Source organism: Diplotaxodon limnothrissa, linkage group LG18 (genome assembly GCF_057381915.1).
Source record: "Diplotaxodon limnothrissa isolate DT_005_m linkage group LG18, D_limnothrissa_male_GT1.1, whole genome shotgun sequence".
Taxonomy (NCBI): domain Eukaryota; kingdom Metazoa; phylum Chordata; class Actinopteri; order Cichliformes; family Cichlidae; genus Diplotaxodon; species Diplotaxodon limnothrissa.
The window spans coordinates 40,685,286-40,705,224 of NC_140613.1; the positions used below are offsets into that span (position 1 = coordinate 40,685,286).

Here is a 19,939-nt window from a genome sequence, read left to right on the forward strand (position 1 = left end):
ACAATTACCGTGCCAAGCTAAGATCTCGAAAATTTTCTTACCCGGAAATTGAAATTAATGCCTTAAAAAGGAAGCATCCAGCTGATGCAGTGCCATCAAAGAATGTAAAAAAGCCCAAAAAAGCAGAGGTTAATTATCTCCCTCCGCATCCTACTGGAGAAACCCAAGAGACACTGGAGAAAGAGAGGCTGGAATTAATTTATGAAATAACAAAGAAAAACAACGCAAAGATAATTGCAGAAAAAATGAATAAAACGTTCTCTAGCCGAAGACTTGGAGTGGTCAGCCTCTGCCCCTCTGTGGGTGAGTTAAAAGAAAGGTGGCCAGCATTATTCACTGAGGCTCAGGTGAGTATGTGAGATAACTATTCCTATCCACCAAAAAACAAATGTCAACAAATTGAAATGTCATTTTTTTTGTCCCCTTACTTCTTAGCTCATCGAAGAGTTCAGACGCATCACCACAGTTTCTTTGGTGGAGACATTCATGCTGAAATGAGTACACACCAGGTCTTTTGCAGCTTGTGGATGCCAAAGGAGGAGCTGCTGGTTCCAAGATGAGACCTCTGCTGGACACTTTGAATGACGTATGTTATTTGACTTTTTTCACAAATATGTAATTATGGAGGGCTGCAGTGGGTAGCAAGAAGGTCCTGGGTTCAAATCCCGGCCCAGGGTCTTTATGCATGGAGTTTGCATGTTCTCCCTGTGCATGTGTGGGTTCCCCCGGGTACTCCGGCTTCCTCCCACAGTCAGAGAGCATGGCTATTAGGTTAATTGGTCTCTCCAAATTGTCCTTAGGTTTGAGTGTGTGCGTGCATGGTTGTTTATCCTGTCTGTCTCTATGTTTCCTTGTGATTGACTGTCCAGGGTGTACCCAGCCTCTCACCTGTTGAAAGCTGGAGAGAGGCATCAGCCACGTTTTCGTTTTTAAGTAATTCAGTCTTAATGTAAGTAAATCACTCGACTTAGTCTTTTCACTAAATTGTATCTCCCTACAGACACAGAGCATCGAGAAGAAAAGGGATCTCCTTATCTGCTGCCTCATTAGCTACCTCGGGGAAAGACAAGAAGATCTTTTTCATGACTGCCAGGTTTGTCATATTGATAACAGTTTACTTATTAACTCAAGGGATCCTAATGTTCTTCTCTCCTGTCCTCCCCTATCCCCTGTTCTCCCCTTCTCCATTCATCTTCTGTCCACTCCCCTCTTTAGATCAACTGAAATATATTGAAAAAGCATCTTAAATAAAATAAAACGTGTGCATGCTTTTTGTTTCTTTCTTTTTAACACGTAGGAATGTGAGGATTACACAGACAATATGATGAAGGTGATCGTGATCCACAACATCATGGCTGAGGAGGATCCATCAGATGTGTCCGTTGTGATTGAGGGAAACCAAGTGATGGAGGGATGTGGAAGCTGAACAAAGGCATGTGTACTGCTGATGGGACTGATATATGCCCTCAACCTCGAATATCCGAAGGAGCTGAAGAACACATCTGACACTTTTCAAAAACTGCTTTTGGAACTTGACGGGGCCAAACTACTGAACAACAAAAATAAGCTTATGCAATGCACACACCTTTCCCCTCTTGTTCCCAGAGGACATAGCTTGATGGAGCTGTAATTTTTCTTCTGACAGCAAGCACAGAAACTATTGCATGTTGGTGTTAGTGTTCTGTTCTATCTATCCATATGTTTGATAACGTACATGCACAGAAACAACCTTGTAGAGTTTCTGTGCTTTTGGCTTTTAAAATGGACTGAGTGGCCTTTGAAAGTGTTGTCTGCATTAGCTGTTGTGTTGCACTTTATTCTGTATTTTGAGATGAGGAACCATTTGAATATCTTTTTTGGGGAGGTACATTTTACCTTATATGAATAGGTAATGTTTATCAACTGATAATAAATAAATTTTATTACTAATTATCAGGTATTACCAACTAGCAAACAAGAGATAATTTGACCTAATTTCAATGAGTAAGTAGCTGTTGAATGTATGCATAAATATGGGGTAAATTTTACCCAATTTAATTAAGTATTTCATAGCTTTTTATTGAAGTTATTTTATACACAATATATTGAACTAAATCTACCCCAAAAAGTCAATGCAAACTGTTACCTCAGATTTATTGGGTAGATTCTATAGATGACTTCTTACAGTGAAGCAGTCAGACAGTTTTTGTTTGTTTTTGGCAGTAACTCAAACACCGATTGGTTCTAATTACACTGACAAAGCAAAATGATCCCTCTTTATATATTGGTACTCTACATATTATGTTAGACATGTACAAATGCAGTGAAGTTAATGTGTGTGAGTTGGCTGAAATGTTTGCCACTTCATACTGAATGCTCCTAAACATTTCTAAACACTATAGTAGGCCTTTAAAGGCTGAACCATGATGTAATAGCCAGAAAATTACCCTTTTTTGGGGAAAATTTAGTGTTTATTGAACCATTTATTGAATAAAACAAATAGGTAAAAAAATCATATCATTTAATTTTTGAGGGGTTTAATTTTTTTTGTTCAATTTCTTTCCTTTTTGGTGGGGGTATCACATCGCTGATGCAGGAGTCTGAAATCTCGAAAATATTTCAAATATGATGCACTTGGCTTTAAAGAACCAGATGTCCAACCTTTGCTTAATTGACAGTCTGGTTGACTGTCTAAAAAGCCTCTCTACTGCTTAATAGACTGCTTGGCTAAACGGTGGCTATTTGTCTGACCCAAATAAGCATCTATTTGACTGGCACAGTGGATGACTGACTGAATGGCCTGTTTTTGACTGACAAGCTGAGTAACCGACTCGAGCAGTTCACCGAGGTCCTACACCAGCGGCCACCTCTGCAACAGAGTCCTGTGAATTTTAACAGCACTGTGATGCTTGGCTTTTCTCTCCAGGATACCTGGACCAAACCCAGTAAGCAGGTTATAATCTTGCTTCATAGCTGTTTCATGTAATTATACATTCTGAAAGAGGTCATGTCTACTTCTAGGTGCAGCTCGCAGCAGTTCTGTTGTACCCAGTCTGTGTGCATGATTTAAAACTTTTGTTGTAAAGCAGTGTTTTGCGTGTTTTCCTCATATAATTGTGCATCTTTGTCTATATGAGTGCAGTGTGTGTTGCTTTTTAGGAGTTTTAAGAGGTTGCTTTAGAGCCTTAAAACCCAGCGCCAGTCCAGAGGAAGGAGCGGAAATGCACTCTGGGAAGTGAACCGATCGAGATCAACAAAACACAAAGTTGGTCTTTGTGCATGTGGCTGCTAGCACAGCGAGGGGGCCTGAGTACATTGACATCACAGAGCTGAGATCAAACACTCTAAAAACCAGAAGTGATAAAGAACCGCGAGCGAAAGATAAAACCTTTAACACGAGCTAAATGCCAGACTTCCTCTGTGGCATTTGGAAATGGGATATTTTTGATTTCTCTTTTCATTCTTCAAATGAATCCAAAATTAACTTAAAAAAAACCACACAAAACAATTTCAAGTATCAACAAAAATAATATTTTATGGGTTTATTCTTTTTTGCACACACCCTCTTTCACCAAAACCTGTCAGATTGACAGGTTGTTGTTAATTCTGTATTTCAGTAAGTGCTTTTCTTATGTTTAAAACACGCATAAGCCAACCGGTGGATAAGATCTACTGGCTGGAACTGAAACAGGCACTTTTCTCTTCCTCCGTGTTCCCTTCAGTACCCGGAAACACCCACAATTTGCGAGAAAGAAACTTCTCTCAAGTTTTCTCAGCAGCTGAATTTGAGATGATGTTGAAATGTTAATGCCTGCATTCCTCAGGCTATCTGGAAGCTGAAGGGACTGATATTAAAATAATGTGGCCACTCAGCCACATGTTCACAACCATATGTGCGCAAGAACTGAAAACATGTGTAATGTAATACAATGTAAACCCAGGAGCAGATTTAACTTGGGGTTAGCAGGATTTACACACTACAAGGTTGCTGAGTCATTCAAGCTGAATGTTTTTTAATCACAAAAGTGTCTAATAAAGTCAGAGAATGACACAATATATACTTTTGTACATTTTTAATACTTTTTAAGAATTTTTGGGAATTAAGATTATGCCATGCGCATTCCTGGCCAGCCAGGTCCACTTATAAAAATGTAAAAAACAAAACAAAACCAAGAGCTAGGAATGCGGAATAAAATATAAAAATATCTGTTACACATGCACACATACAATATTTACAGTCATATCAACATATTCACTCTATGGCGAATATAAAAGCTTGAGGGGCAGATGCATGTTCTGCATACAGAAGCTGTTGTGGCAATTACTGTGCATTGACTTGCATGGCTGTTAAATTGTACATTAAAAAGAGGAGAATAGCAAGCGTGTTTTCAGTATTATTTACAACATTATATACAAAAATATGTAATATCCATGTTAAGTGTGTATATTAACACTATAACCAGACAGAATATTTGGAGACCCCAACCAGACGTATCAGAAAACCGAAACGAATAATAATTTCTGTGCCAGTGATGAATGACTCTCAAAGTATTGTGTCTTTATGTAAACTCTACGATTCTCTGATGTTAATTCAAAATTGTATCATTATTTAAAATTCCTTTCTGTGCATGTTAAACTGACAATATGACTTCAGCATTGTGATAAACTGATACATTTATGCCATGAGGAACCCACTTTGCATATTTGAAGGACTCTGTATTTAAGATTTGTAGACAGTATGTGTAATAACATATATATGTTTTGGATTTTCTTTTGTCATTTTATACTTCATTATCTTATATTATGTTAATATGGCCAATTTGTTCCTCCATAGACACACCTAGGACTGACTAAATTGAAACAGTGTTTTACCTTCCTTTTTTCTATATAGATGTGATGCGTGCGCTTTTTAAATTAGTCAGCAAACACAGCTGATTTTAGTCTTTTTAAAATGTCAAGCTGCTGGAAAGGTAATAAATCTGATGCTTTAAACACAGCTTTGAAAGCTAAAAGCAGCTTGTCGTGGTATCATGTCTATGGTCAGCTCAAGATGTTCAGGGAAAGATATGAGACAGAAGACATCATTTGCCAAACATCCTTTGCTACATTATTACTGGACAGTGATTCAGTCATGGCCAAAGATAGAAGCAAAGCCTTGAGTTACACTTTTAGTGACAGTATCAGTAACACTGATGTGCTCACTGTAGGAATGTACATAATTATAGGTTGTAAATTGATAATGAGTAGGTTTGCTGGATTTGAAGTGGATGAAGCTGGATTTGAGGGTACTTTGTCTTTTGAGTGGTTTTCAGATGACTGCAAACACTCTGAAGGCTTTTCCTCCTGTGGGGTTTGTTAGGCTGGAAGAGGAAAAGCAAAAAGGACACGTTACATGAAAAGCATGGACCTTTAAAACAAAACATCTCTCTACATGCCAATCAAATACGCACAATAAAATTCCACGCTTGCATGAGATGTTACCTTTCTGAGGTGATGCCATTCTGATAGCTGCCGCTATAATGCCTCTTCTTGTCCACTGGCATCACATCAAGGTAACCTCCTGACTCGTTCTTGATCACTCCAGCGTGAATGGCCGCTCTGCAGATACTCGACTTCTGGATGGGCCAAGACAATGAGTCGTTAGGCAGAAAAGCACCTCTAACCTATCAGCATTATACTGTGGCACTCTGTGTGTTCACATTATCAAATGCAGCTGCTTGTGTTGTTAAAAACTGAGCAGAGGTTTGAATTGCAACAGTAATTAAGGCTGCATTAACCTCAGGCCTTACAGATGCAATGCATTTGATATCTGAGTGTGAAGTCTTCTGGTTTATCTTATAAGTTAAGTAACAAATTACTATTGTTACCCAAAGTGAGGACAATAATGCAAAAACTTACATCTGAGTAGTATTTTGTCCCAATAACTCGTGCTTGGCTCTCACGCAAACAGTTCCTAGGACAATACAACCTGGGAAAAGCCAGAGCTAAGGTAAGGTCAAAGAGCCCGTTGTTTCCAGACAAAACTTGACTAATCAGCTCAAATTTAAACCAGTTTTTGAAAAGAAAAGAAAAGAGGAAGAAAACTATAAATGATAAAGTACGCACCAGTTGTTAAGACAGAAATTCAAAGATGCACAAAAATGTATGTATACAGACAGTAGTGACACCACTTTTACCTTTGGTGGTCATAAAGGTCATAGCTGTAATCAACACACGTTACCTGGGACAGTGTCGTACAGGTTTCTTGAAAGGACAGAAAAGCGCCACAGTGGTATCACATCTTACTGCCTTGACTGGGAAAAAAAAACAGCTGATGAAGCACAGCAAAACAAATATGCTACAGTATTTCTGTGGCTATGAGAAATGAACTTCTTACCAGGCACAGACTCAACTTTAAAAGAATTTGCACTTCTGTTTTTCCTGTAAAGTTGACAAAAATGGCAGTAAGCCTGATGTATTATAGCCATCCATCACAATTAAACAGCCAAAGTATGAAGCTTAATAAATAGACACAAATACAGAGGCCGAGTCATACCCAATGGATTGAATACCATTCTTGTATGACTTGGTGAAATGTTGTTTTCTGCCCAGTCTGGTCACATCGATCCATCCTCCATCATTGTCAATAACACCAAAGTGTAGCGCAGCTCCACACACACTGGATTGCTGGATCAATCACGCAAAGATTGGTTTATACAAAATAATAATAAATGAAAGAATACATCGAGTGCTGTTACTTGTGAGTTTTTACCATATCATAGTATCCAGTCCCAACTACTTTTCCAGGCCTTTCAAGGCAACCGGGTGGGCACTCATATCTATGGACAGAAACCACAGTAAAGTGAAGATCATAGTGGTACTGAAGCCAAGTCTGTTTCTACTAATCATCTGTGTTAATGATAATAAGTTCATCTATACACATCATCTTCTACCTGTTACAGGTTGTTCCCTTGCACTGATCCCTCAGCTTGGTCTCACAGTCCACCTGTTGGCCTTAAGTACACAAACTCGTCAGTATTAATATTGTATTCATATCTGTTACTCAGGGAGCTATAGTAATAGGAGTTCATCCTTACACATCTGCTCTGTGCTGACAACCATGTCTCTTTCCAGGTTGTCACTGGGCGAGGTGCTTGGTGCCTGGGCCCTGGGTTGGGGCTCTCCGTCTCTTACTGGTTCTGGTTCGGGTTCAATGTAATTGGTCTCCTCAATCTCAGGAGCCGGACGCCTGTCAACACCTCCGTCTGAAAACACAGTCCGTTGCGGTTATTCAATTTTTAGGAGCTGAATAAATTTTTCTGTGCACTTTTCTGATTGTATTAGTAGTAGTAGGATGTCCTAGGATGCTAAAGGCGTGTGCTGCTGAACTTGAGGAGCCGCTACAACGAGTCTTCAATCTCAGTCTGCGACTGGGGAGAGTGCCCGCCCTATAGAAGACATCTTCCCAAAAGGAACCGGCCCGATGAGCTGAATGACTTCCAACCGGTGGCACTGACGTCGCATCTTATGAAGATTCTAGAGCGGCTCTTCCTCAACCTCCTCCGACCACAGGTACAACATGCCCAGGACAGGAAAAGGCACGGTCAGGATCCTGTTTCTTGACTTTTCCAGTGCCTTTAATACCATCTGGCCCTGTCTGCTCCAGGAGAATCTAAACAGGATGGAGGTGGACCCCTGCCTGGTGGCTTGGATCTCCGACTACCTCACCGACAGACCACAGTACGTCAGGCTGAAGGACATCACGTCTGACACTGTGGTCAGCAGCACAGGAGCACCACAGGGAACTGTGCTGTCCCCTCTTCTCTTCACCCTGTACACCTCTGACTTCTGCTACAACTCTGAATTATGCCACATTCAGAAGTTTGCAGATGACACGGCCATCATGGGGTGTATCTGGGATGATCAGGAAGAGGAGTACAGAAGTCTGGTGAGGAACTTTGTCGCATGGAGTCACACAAACCACCTGCAACTCAACACCTCAAAGACTAAGGAACTGGTTGTGGATTTCGGGGGGTCCAGAGAAGGTCCACTGCCGGTTCAGATAGAGGGGGAGGAGGTGGAGGTGGTCAACAAGTACAAGTACCTCGGGCTGTGGGTGGACAATAAACTGGACTGGTCATGCAACACAGAGCACCTGTATAAAAAAGCCCAAAGCCGACTTTACTTCCTCAGGAGGCTGAGGTCTTTTAACATCTGCAGGAAGCTCCTGAGGATGTTTTACCAGTCGGTGGTTGCTGGAGTACTTTTCTATGCTGTGGTGTGCTGGGGGAGCAGCACAGCAAAGAAGGACTCATCCAGGCTGGAGAAACTGATCAGGAGGGCTAGCTCTGTGGTCGGCATGAAGCTGGACACTCTGGTGACAGTGGCAGAGAAAAGGACATTAAAGAAACTGATGGACATTATGGACAATGCTGGGCATCCTCTGCACACGGCCATTAACAACCAGAAGAGTCTGTTCAGTGACAGGTTGCTTCTCCCAAAGACAAGAACTAACAGACTTAAAAACTCCTTTGTCCCACACGCCATCAGACTGTTTAACTCCTCTCTGGAGGGGAGAGGGAACAGGTGGACAAAGGAGGGGGGAACAACTAAGCTGTAGTGCCTCTTCACTGTGCAATACTTTTTGTTCACATCCAACGGTGCAATAGACTCACAATACTTGAAATGTGCAATTCCCTTGTATTCTTATTCCCATTTATTCTATTTATCCCTTTTGTATGCTCTATATTTATATATGTGTGTATATATGGTATATTTCTGCTCACATTCTGTAACTTCTGTCGGTGCTGTGCTATTGGAAACCGAATTTCCCGGAGGAACCCACCCGAGGGATTAATAAAGTTTTATCTAATCTCTAATCTACCTATCTAGTTCTTCTTGATTTAACTGTGCAAACATACATTGGCTCAGTATAAATGGTCAAAATCATGGGAAACCTCCACAGTGATATAAATGACTAAAATACAATAAAGATAATAATAAACATGTGAATAACACATGAGTTATGTACAAAAATAAATAGGCAATAACCCACGTTTATAGCAGAGGTTGTCCCTGCATCCCCCACCATAGCTCGCTGGACAAGCAGAGCAGGGAGTCCCATATTTGTATGGAGCATGACCCCACCAGTTGCCTCTGGAAAAACAAACAAACAAGAAAACAAACAAAAGAAATGATAATACTGTTTTTTTTTATCACAGTTGTAACCTGCCAGGAAGTGCAGAACCTTTTGTTGTATATTTCTTAGCTTTTCTTCCATGTAAAGAAATTAAAATATGTACGCAGTAGGAACAAAAATCTAATAAAGTAACTGCATGCCTTCTGGCCTTTGTAAATTTCTGTTATTGCTTAATCATTTTTGTGATTGCTGATGACAGACCTGTGTCGTGAGCGACTCACTCATTACAAATGATGATGTTTACCTCTGACTCCTCTCTTCTTTCACTGAAGCAGCATGGAAACATTTTCTAATGTGTTCATGTCCTGGGTGAAAACTTACGGCGGGGAGTAGTTGCAGACCAGATAGACTGCTTTGGCCCAGATCATTCCCCACACATTCATGTTGTAACACACGTTGATGGCACAGCCAATGCGATTACTGGTCGCCCACACCAACTAAACAAAAAACAAAACACACACACAAAAACAGACGATGTGAACAGAGTTGTATCATGTAACAGAAAAGGCAGTGGTAATTATGGGTTGTAGTACGCATTCACAGTTATATAATGTCATATTTTACTCAGTTTTGTGAGTAGTTATCAATAAATATTCATTTTAAAGCAAATAAACAACCTAGTTGCACAAATTTTCTTGGTTAAATTTAGCTCATTCCTCAAATTGTAATTGCAATTAAATAGAAGAACTTTTGATATCCCAGATATTTATATACCAGTAAATATGATTTTGTTAAATAAAAGAAACATATGATCACTAGTGACTGTATAACTTCTAAGACAATTACCTGAGTATAATGAGTACAAACAGGTCCCGAACACCTGAATGGACAGTGTGGGTTGCACTCCTGGGCGTAGGGATAGCTATAATACCTCACCTCATCATACCAGGCCTGGACATGGTAGGTTGGGGGCCGGTCCCTGATGTGATAGAAAAAGTGTTAAAAGTATAATAGATGGATGAAGCTACTGTCACATCATCCACTCCTGAAGTCCATTCTGAACTTGAGATGAAAGATTTCTTGGTTTGACATTGGGGGTCTGACTGAAACCACCTGATTGGCTTAAAGCTGGTCAATCCCAAGTCATTAGCTAACGAACATCCTCCTGTCTTAAATAAAATTTACAGAGGTTTACAAACAGATTTCAATTTTTACTCATTATGACACAAAATAAATGACTGAATAAACTGAGTAGGAAATTGTTTACAGATGTCAAGACAGAACTGACTCTACTTTACCACTTTTTAGCACTGGAGGGTTAAGATGTGAGCTGTTAAACTGCATTTAAAAGTGTACATTTAACTTTAAATACACTGTATTGGAGACAAAGATGCGTTAGTTCAGAGCTGTCAAACATGTGACACAGAAAGGACAGAATATTTTAATTGCTACACTTCCCTGCACGCACCTGCCCCAGTGTGCTCCGAGGTTTTGGCCTATTTGTGTCAGCATGTGACTCGGTCCATGTTCCCATCTGCAGGTGTGAGCCCAGTGCTCTGCACTTCTCTCCAACTCGTAATCCCATACCTGAGGAGCACACGCATTTTTCACCACAAAGATTTCAAGAAACACACACACACACACACACACACACACACACACACACACACACACACACACACACACACACACACACACACAGGTTGTTGGATAAAAACGTTACTGCATTTGAAAAAAATGTACTTAGAAGTTTTCCTTTTAAAGTTAGGGCCGCTAATATTTTATTGCTATTAAGATTTGAAAGAAATAACGTAATATGTGTTTCATCTGACCACAGAGGTTTTCCATTTCCTGCAGCCTAATTTACATGGATTTACATTTTGGGGGGGATTTGATTTGTTCTGGGTTTATAGTCTCCTGTTAGTGGTTTGATTTTAAAGTCTCTGTATTTATGACTTTTTGTTATTTCATGCCTTTCGCCCCTTGTTTTGTTGATGACATGTTTCTAAGTTCCCTTTTGTGTTCCCTTCTCTTCCTCCAGTCTTGTCTCTGTGTCCGTCTTTAGTGTTTGTCAAGTTTGCACGTTTAATTCTGTCTCAGAGTTAATTGTATTTCCTGTTTTATTTTGATAGTCTCTTGTCTGCCTTCCCCTCTCTTGTTAGTCCTGATTTGTTTCTGCTGTGTTTCCCACCCGTTTCGTCTCGACTTTTATTGTCCTGATTCTACTCTTGCATTCTGGCTGTATGTTTCCCTGATTCATGTTTTCTAGTTATCTGTGTCCCTGGTCCTGCTCTGCAGTCAGGAATACTATGTAGCCTTGCACGTAAGAGCAGTAAAGCTGCTTTTTTAATTCATTCCTGCCTTCCAAGTCTTGCATTTGGGTGGACACACTGCTTGCCACACAGCAGTTTCATGACATAATTAGTTACACAATGTTCTCCAGCAGTTTTCTTAAGTACCACTTACATTTTCCAGCCTTTTCTTGACCTGTCCCACTTTTTGGAGATATGTTGCTGTTATCAAATTAAAAATGATCAAATACTTCTTTCTTCGGTTCAACCATTTGATATGTTTTCTATGCTCAATTGTGAATAAAATATGGCTTTATGACATTTGTAAATCATTGCATTAAATGATTTACACTTTCCAAAAGGGCCCATTTTTTGAGATTTGAGGCTGCCATAAAAAAAAAGATCTAAAATTAACCACACAAACTTCATGTGAAGTGTTATTTCATTTCACCTCAAACATTGACCTGGTCTTTACTTGAAAGCACTGTGGCTGTATGCATGCCTCTTGCAAATTTGACACCATATGGTCAAAACGAGGCCTATACACTCTCTAACACACACAGACACACACATGAGAGACCACCACATCAACTGACAGCTTTGTGCTACTATTCAGTGCAGTTGTTTCAGCTTGTTTCCAGTAAGTTCTGGCCTCATAAAACAATCTGAGAGTTAGAAAAAGCAAAGACCCCCCCAAAAAAGAAAGTAACTAACAAACACAGGAGCACAGAGACTTTTTGTTTTAAGGACTGATGCCATCTTTTCCAGAGAAGCTTAAGAAAATCAGCTGAAAATACCTGAAACTTACTCCCATACCTCTTATTTTAAAGAGAGCAGACTGGGGGCTGCGCAATTTTAATATTGCGGCAAAGTTAATTTACTGTTGACTCTGTTGGGGAGGGAGAAGAATAGGTGCAGTGTGCAGTCTGCTGGCATACTGTTTAGTTGCATTAGAGCTATCGCGCGTCAAAACTAATAGGATAATGTTTAAGTGTTGAGTTGTAACTGCTTTGACCACCATAATACGTTCCATATGTTTAGACTAAGGCTAACACACTGTTGCACACTGTAGTGCTAGTTGTTGTTCATGCCTGAGTGGAAAAGTGATATTTGGACTGGAGATTTTTGGCCACAGTCCAGCTTTGGCTGATAGATATACAACATAGAGAATTCTTTAATATTACCTGTGTGGCATCGTTTTCAAAGTTTTCTTAACATGATGCTGTAAATGTTAGAATTCTCATGTATTTTCAGTTCAAATTAAGTATTCATATTGTATTCATACAATATTAAAACTCCATGTTGAGAGCATGTTGCAGTAATGTGTGATAAGACATGATATGGAATAATGCACAAAAGTCGTTAGCCACCTCGTTTTGTTTTTTTAACTAGAAAATGAGAGATAGATGCAGCACCATCTATCCACCCAGCCAACCAGCAGAGAAGCCCACACTTCCCTAACCTGGCCACCTCCTGCAGATATAATGGGGGTGGAGGGGTGGGAAACCTAATCGTTTGCAAGCCAGCTGACAAATATAATCTCTCCATGTCCTGAGTAGGCCCCGGGGATAAACCCAGTGATTTATTGAAATGTGCAAAAACAAATAAAAATACAATATATAAGGCAAGAATCTTCATTTGACTGGCTTTTCAGAATTTTACAAACTTGAAAAATAAATATTAGGTTTGCCCTTTTATTCTTTAACACAGCTTCAAAGCTCTTCTTGTAATTCCTTCAAATAGTTTTTGGAATAGTTTACTAGGCTTGAAGGAGGTTATAAAGCTCTTCTTTGAAGGTTGTCTACCTTTTGTTCCGTCAAAATGATCCCACAATGCTTCATTTAGTTTAATTTGATGATTTAAGAGAGAGCAACATATGGTGTGCTCAGATACTGTTGTATCTTGATCTCAAACTTGTACATGCTTTAATGTTTCCCTTCATACTCTTTGCACTATTTGAACTATCCTTCTGTCCCCATTAAGGAGCTTTTCTCTTGTTTATCACTTCTTGTAAGGAGGACCAATATTGTTGAGTTTTGTAGATGAAACTTCTTTGTTCCATACACGTGTGTGGAACAGCACAGGCACGCAGCTCTGATAGACAAGCTTTATACTGCAAGGATTTTAGAAAAATAGAGCATTGTTTCAGTGAGGTGTAAGGGTTCCACGACTTTTTTCATCTGTACCATTAATGTAACAGCAGAATGCAGTCTGCACGTATTTGGCTGCCAGTGCCACATTGTTGTCTTCTCACAGCCACAGTGCACAGATGGAAATAAGGTACTTAGATCATTTAAACCTAAAAAATAAATACTTTTATTTAATGGTTAACAAACACATAACACTGAATCAGACAAGCTGTAGGAGGTCTGGGAAATTTTGACTATCAGGCACTTCTGCCCTGCATTGATCTTAGACATCAACAACGCACAAATCTCAACCTTTTCTGTTTTCTGCTGCAGAGAGTAATGGTCTGTGTCGCTTCATTATTCTCCCCATTTGTTATTTTCCCCCCTTGATTATCCAGCAGAGGAGAAGATAGACTGCTGGCCTTTGGAGAAAGGTCACCGTAAAAATGAGCAGTCTTCTTTTGCATTCCAAAGAGCATTAAGCTTCTCAGCTACAGCCCCATTTCCAGACATTGGCCAGCACCACCTCTGCAACAGAGTGCAAGTGCAAGATCTGCATTCTTACAGCAGTACATTTGGGAGAAAGAATACTGCTGCAGAGAATATTACTGAAGAAGAAAACAAAAATAGATCCTTTTCTATTTAAAGGTATGCGTAGCAGTATGTGTAAATGCTTGTTATACAACCTACTATATAAAGTCTCTTTGATTGGGGGAACGTTTAGGAAGTTTCAAAAAAGCACCAAAATCCTGCAGTTGAAAAACTAAATACTTGGCTTTCATCAGTCCTCTTTCTTACAACGACATCACCACAAGTAACAATATCCACTGCTAAAGAAACATTGGATTAGTCCACGTAAAACATTCACTGTATCGCCAAAAGTTTCCTTTCACTCATCACATTCACTGAATTCAGATATTCCAGTCACTCTCTAAGTGGTAGGCCAACTAAAAGACACAGAGCAGGTCCAGTGGATGTTGAGGCACAGTGTGCAGGGGTCACCAACGTTCTGCAGTCAATCGCCACAGGCCTCCAAACTTAACGTGGCCTTCAGATTAACTCACCAACAGTGCACGGAGAGCTTCATGGAATGGGTCACCATGACCAAGTAGCAGCGTCCAAGCCTGACATGACCAAGCACAATACAAAGTGTTTGATGCAGTGATGTAAAGCATGTCGCTACTGGACTGTAGAGCAGTGGAAGCTTGTTCTCTGGAGTGGCAAAACATGCTCTTCCATTTGGCAATTTGATGGATGAGTCTCAGTTTGGCGGTTGCTAGGAGACAATACTTGGCTAAGCGAGCTGAGTCAAGTGGAGAGTTTGGTGGACAGGGATTATGGTGTGGGGTTGTTTTTCAGAAGGTGGGCTCACCTCCTTGAAGAAACTCTTAATGCTTCAGCGTACCAAGACGTTTTGCTCCTAGCTTCATGGGAACAGCTTGGGGATGACCCTGTCCTGTTCCAACATGACTGCACACCAGTGCACAAAACAAGGTCCATAAAGACATGGAGGAGTGGGCTTGGTGTGGAAGAACCTGACTGGCCTGCACAGAATTTTGACCTCAACACCTTTGAGATGAAGCCTTCCAAGAAGATTTGAAGCATTTATAGCTGCAAAGGGTGGGCCGACATGATATTAAACCCTAACCTTAACCCTTCGAAAGCGTGTGAAGACGGATGAGTAAATACTTTTGGCAAAATAGTGTACACTGGCACCACCGTGCACTATGAGATATGCGAAGGCTCAAATAAAAACTAATACTGGCTTAGGGCTGAACGATATATCGCATTTGCGATAATATCGCGACATGATCAAGTGCAATTTTCTAACCGCAAAGGCTGCGATTATACTCTGGACATGTCCAAATTCATGGGCTGCATCCTCCTGAGGCCGCATTTGTAGACCGATTACGTCACAGCGACGCGCCGAAGGCTGTCCAAATTACTACCATATCCCAGAATTCATAGCGCGGCCCAGCCAAACTCCAGTTTCCAACAATGGCGGCCGCTACTAAGTTTTAAAATTACTCATACTAATCTTTCTGGGTCACAAAATAAACTTTTAACATATTTTCAGGCGAGAAAGTAGTTGTGTAAACATCAAATATCTGCTCGGTTTATCAAGATATCCCATATTTGCAAAAGTGCTTCGACGTTTTCAGAGGCGTCTGCTACCCACCAGCTCGACAGCTAGCCGGGAGCTCGAGAGTTACTGATGCGGCCGAGAGCGGCACAACTCCCGGCACATCATTTTCAGATCACCGCGGAGTTTCGCTGCTCGGGTTAAACGTAATATATAAGTCACTTAGACAACCTAAAAATGTTATTGTTGGGCTTTTTTCAGTGTTTTGTTTGTTCGTGAGTAAATCGGTTTGGCTGAGATTAAAGTTATTAGATTAGATAAAATAAAACTTTATTAATCCCCCGGGTGGGTTCCTCCTTGGTTTTCACACAGCTGACTAAACGTCAAACAGAAAACTTATTAAACAGAAGTATGAGACAGTCGAGAATTTACACCAGTGTCTGGTTATATTTTAGATAGCAAGAAGCAGACGGCCGAGTTTATTAAACTCCACCGAGACAGCGGTGACGCTAATCAGAACTAGACCGTCCAATTTCACGCCTTTAAACTTTAAAGGCGTGTTTGTGTGTGTGTTTATACAATTGCTATTATGTTTGCACTTTATGTGTAATGTTACTGACTGCAGAGATCAGTAAGATGTGTGTATTTTTTATTTATTAGTTTTATTTATTTAATATTATTTTTTAATTGAATGACTGTCTAGTAGTTCACAGATGTCGAAAAACTGAGTGTGGTAAAGCCACTGATTTTTTTTATGTATATTTCTGCAATCTGCACATTGTACTGACTTTCATTTTAATGTTTACACCAGGGTTCCTTGTCAGCACTTTATGCTCAGATGTTTGTAAGCTAAAAATAAACTATTGTGTATGTTCAAATATACTGTTGTGATTGAAGAAGTTAAATAAAAATGTCAGTCATCAATTCATGCATCACCTCATGTCATCATAACAGAGGTCTGTCTTCCAGGAAAGAACAGTTTAAAATTAATGTAATATAGTATTGGCCATACTATATGATGTATTGCTTGTCTTTGTTTAATAATACAGAAGACAAAGACCTTAAAAAATAATCGCATATCGCATCGCAATCGCAATATTGGGGCAAAAAATCGCAATTAGATTATTTTCCATAATCGTTCAGCCCTATACTGGCTTGGGATTGCGTGAGGTGCGATGAAAGAAAGAGGAGGTGATGAGTTTGTGAGACAGAGTGGAGGATGCTAAAGAAAAGCCTGAGAGAGAACTTGTGAGGCTGACGATCAAGTGAGTAGGACTGAGAAAAAGACTCAGCAAGAGGAGAAATGGAGGGATAGAGCAAGGAGAGGCTCAGTAGGAAGAGGAGGGAGGGAGGGCAGGATAGTTGAGGTAGAGGGCAGGAAAACACTGCGGGGGTGAGAGCTGGACCTGGGCCAGGGTCAGCAAGGGCGGGCAAACAGGAGACAGGAGGTGGAGCAAGCCAGACGGTGGCTTTGGCCTGCAAAGCTCGTTTTCTCTCTTTCATTCCCTAATCTGATGTCTTTAGCTGGCAGAGTCAGGAAAGTGCCTTTTTATGAAAAACACTTTAGTGTAACTAGAAAGAATAGCTGGAAAGAGACCTTGCTTCTAATCTATTCTATAAAGATGCATCATTTATACGGTGTGCTACTTGTAAATACAGACTATATGTAACTTAAGCAAGCTTGCTTAGTGATGTCCATCCACAGACTAACTGTACAGGTGCATCACACATACCCACATACCTGCAAATCTGTACAAGAATATCACTCAACAAAACTGATGCACAGAATTCTAGAAGTGGATGTTAGTAAAAGTAATCCATATCATTTGTCAGAGACTTATGGGAAAGACAAAGAAAACTTATAGACTATGAAGACCAAAAACACTTTGACTCGGTATCACGGCAAAACGTATAATAGACATGCCAATCCACTGTGTCCATTTCACACTTTGCTTCTTCAAAATGTGAAATATACATGCATGCAGAAATTGCATTACCAGCAGGGAGAGATAAAATATTTAAAGCCACAAAGTTGGTACTGAGTAACAAATGTATGAGTCCTTACTATAAAGCTGGGAGGCTAACATATATTATATACATATAAATGTAAATGATGATTATTTTCGTGTTGGCTTGAAATAAAATATCTCCCCCTGCTGTTACTGCAACTTCTGCATTCATTTCATGTTTTGGAGAGCCAAAGCATGAAATCTACATGGTGGACTGGTGCGTCTATTACATGCCATCATATCAGGTTGAACAGTTATGTTGTACAGTTAAGTGATTAAAACTAGCTGAAAGCTGACCTTTCAGACAAGTAGGAAGCTATCTGAAAGGTCAACAAAGCCTTAATACTTAACAGATAGAGATAATCACCACTACAGCCCTCTGCATTTAATCATTAGGTGTTATTAATCTCTGCCTCTCTTCCACAGAGGGTCTTCGTCCTGTCTTCTCTCAACCGGTCGCAGCAGATGGCTGCGCCTCCTGAGCCTGGTTCTGCTGGAGGTTTCTTCCTGTTAAACAGGAGTTTTTCCTTCCCACTGTCGCCAAAGTGCTTGCTCATAGGGGCTCATTGTTAGGGTTTTTTCTGTATGCATTATTGCAGGGTCTACCTTACAATAAAAAGAGCCTTGAGGCAACTGTTGTTGGGATTTAAATAAAATTGAACTGAACCACTGCACTTATCAAGAAGGTAAGAAATAAATCTACATAGACTATCAAGCTATAAACGTAAGCTATAGAGCTATGGAGTTTTTAGCTTCAGAAAAGCAACAATGAAAAGTTTAATTGCAGTCTACCTTAATGTCCTGTCATACATCACACAGCATATTGACACATTTACAAATCCAAAACGTAACCACATTTCTTTCATTAGCGATTACTGTAAGGAGGGACAGCATGCTTGTTATCAGTACTAAATTTAATCACGACCCCATATTCATGATAGAGTTCTAACTTCAAAGTGTAATTAATATTAGTACTATTTATCCTTTTAAGCAGTAGAAAGAGCTGTTAAATATTCCACAGTGCACTTGGCCTACAGATAGCTGTGTGCTCGGTGCTCACCATGTACTCCATGTTGGAAGCAGGAGGGTAGACCTGACCCCGCAGTTTGTTGTGCAGGTCCAGGATGAGGTGCATGTCTCCCTCGCTGATGGCCCTCCTCCCTCTAGGCTTGGCCCTCCACCACTCCTCATCTTTGTTTGTATACTTGTTCAGGATGGACTCGAGCCGGGTGGAGTTGGTGAGGGCCAGGGCCTGGATGGTCGTGTTCAGGCAAAGGAACAAGATCGCTACTCTCAGCAAGCCAGGGAAAACAATAGACCTCCTCATGATGGGGAAAACACTGATGCTGCGAGGAATACTGCAGGACAGACAGTGCAGGTTATTAGCCTGCCTCAGACTGTGAGAGCAAAGCCTGAGGGCTCAATCAAAATGTTTGTTTTAGCTCTTATATCACAGCTCCTATTAATAACATTCCTTTACTTATTAATGGGATTGCCATTACTAAAAAGCTACAGTACTACTGCATGTGCTAATATACCCAAAAGAAAAAAATATTAACTGTTTATTTAGATAACATATTTTAACATAAGAAGAGAAGTACTAAAGAATAATAAACACATATTCTCTAGGTATTCTCTGCCATGGGAATATAAATAAAAAGTGTTTTTTTTTAAATAGCTAAGTGTAGTGCCAGTGTACCTCTAAATTGCGCCAACCTTTCTCCCAGGTGTAATATTCCTAGAGTTAAGCCGTCTGTCGTTCACTGGATAATGACAGTTTTCCAATCCAAGGAGCCTTTAAATCCATCCATCACACGGACTGAGCGCAAGCAGTCCGGTCTACAGCTCTGCAACATCCACTCAGGACAGAGAGCTCACAAGTGTGTTCAGCTACCTGTTGGATACCGTTAGCAGCGGGCTGCACCGGACTGCTGCGCATTTTGCGCTTATATGCCAAATTTGCTCTTAGCAACGTGCAACGCAACGGACCACGCCTCTGCGCACCCACTCGCTCACACTCACACAGACCCTCACTTGCACATCCACACGCCGGCAGGGGCGTGCTGGAACTCCAGGAACGATCTATTTGAGGAGGCACCTGATCGTATCAGCAGTGACGTGAAGGTGACACGAAGGACGTTAGGAGAACGGCCCACTCACATGTTATGCACATTTTGAAACTGTATCGATGAAAAACAATAATTATCATGTGGTAAAAGTGTGCTGTGAGGCATTTAAGGATTTTCAGTCATGGCTTCCTATATAAGAAGATACCGACCATCCTTTGTATCTGTGTCCAGCAAAGAAAAACAGATGCTGATTATGTGCAC

At 40.5% G+C, this 19,939-nt stretch overlaps 1 protein-coding gene and 1 pseudogene across 1 annotated transcript; one reads left to right on the forward strand and one right to left on the reverse strand.

The window, feature by feature from the left end:
* Positions 1–245: 245 nt before the first annotated feature.
* LOC146614177 (uncharacterized) lies at positions 246–1,630 on the forward strand (annotated as a pseudogene).
* Positions 1,631–5,287: 3,657 nt separating this feature from the next.
* crispld1b (cysteine-rich secretory protein LCCL domain containing 1b) lies at positions 5,288–18,936 on the reverse strand. The gene is made up of 14 exons (XM_085377341.1): positions 18,670–18,936; positions 10,566–10,684; positions 9,944–10,076; positions 9,479–9,594; positions 9,014–9,114; positions 7,056–7,223; positions 6,912–6,972; positions 6,731–6,797; positions 6,515–6,645; positions 6,356–6,399; positions 6,200–6,272; positions 5,878–5,947; positions 5,461–5,594; positions 5,288–5,339 (listed from the first exon to the last, which is right to left on the reverse strand). The coding sequence occupies exons 1-14, from the start codon at positions 18,934–18,936 to the stop codon at positions 5,288–5,290; spliced, it is 1,536 nt and encodes a 511-aa protein (XP_085233467.1).
* Between the last annotated feature and the right edge of the window lie 1,003 nt (positions 18,937–19,939).

Coding starts and splice junctions, on each gene's coding strand:
- crispld1b (XM_085377341.1), bottom strand. CDS start 18,936: ATGAGGAGGTCTATTGTTTTCCCTGGCTTGCTGAGAGTAGCGATCTTG. Junction 9,595..9,943: donor TTTGTACTCATTATACTCAG/GTAATTGTCTTA, acceptor TTTTTTGTTTAG/TTGGTGTGGGCGACCAGTAA. Junction 6,646..6,730: donor GGACTGGATACTATGATATG/GTAAAAACTCAC, acceptor TGATTGATCCAG/CAATCCAGTGTGTGTGGAGC.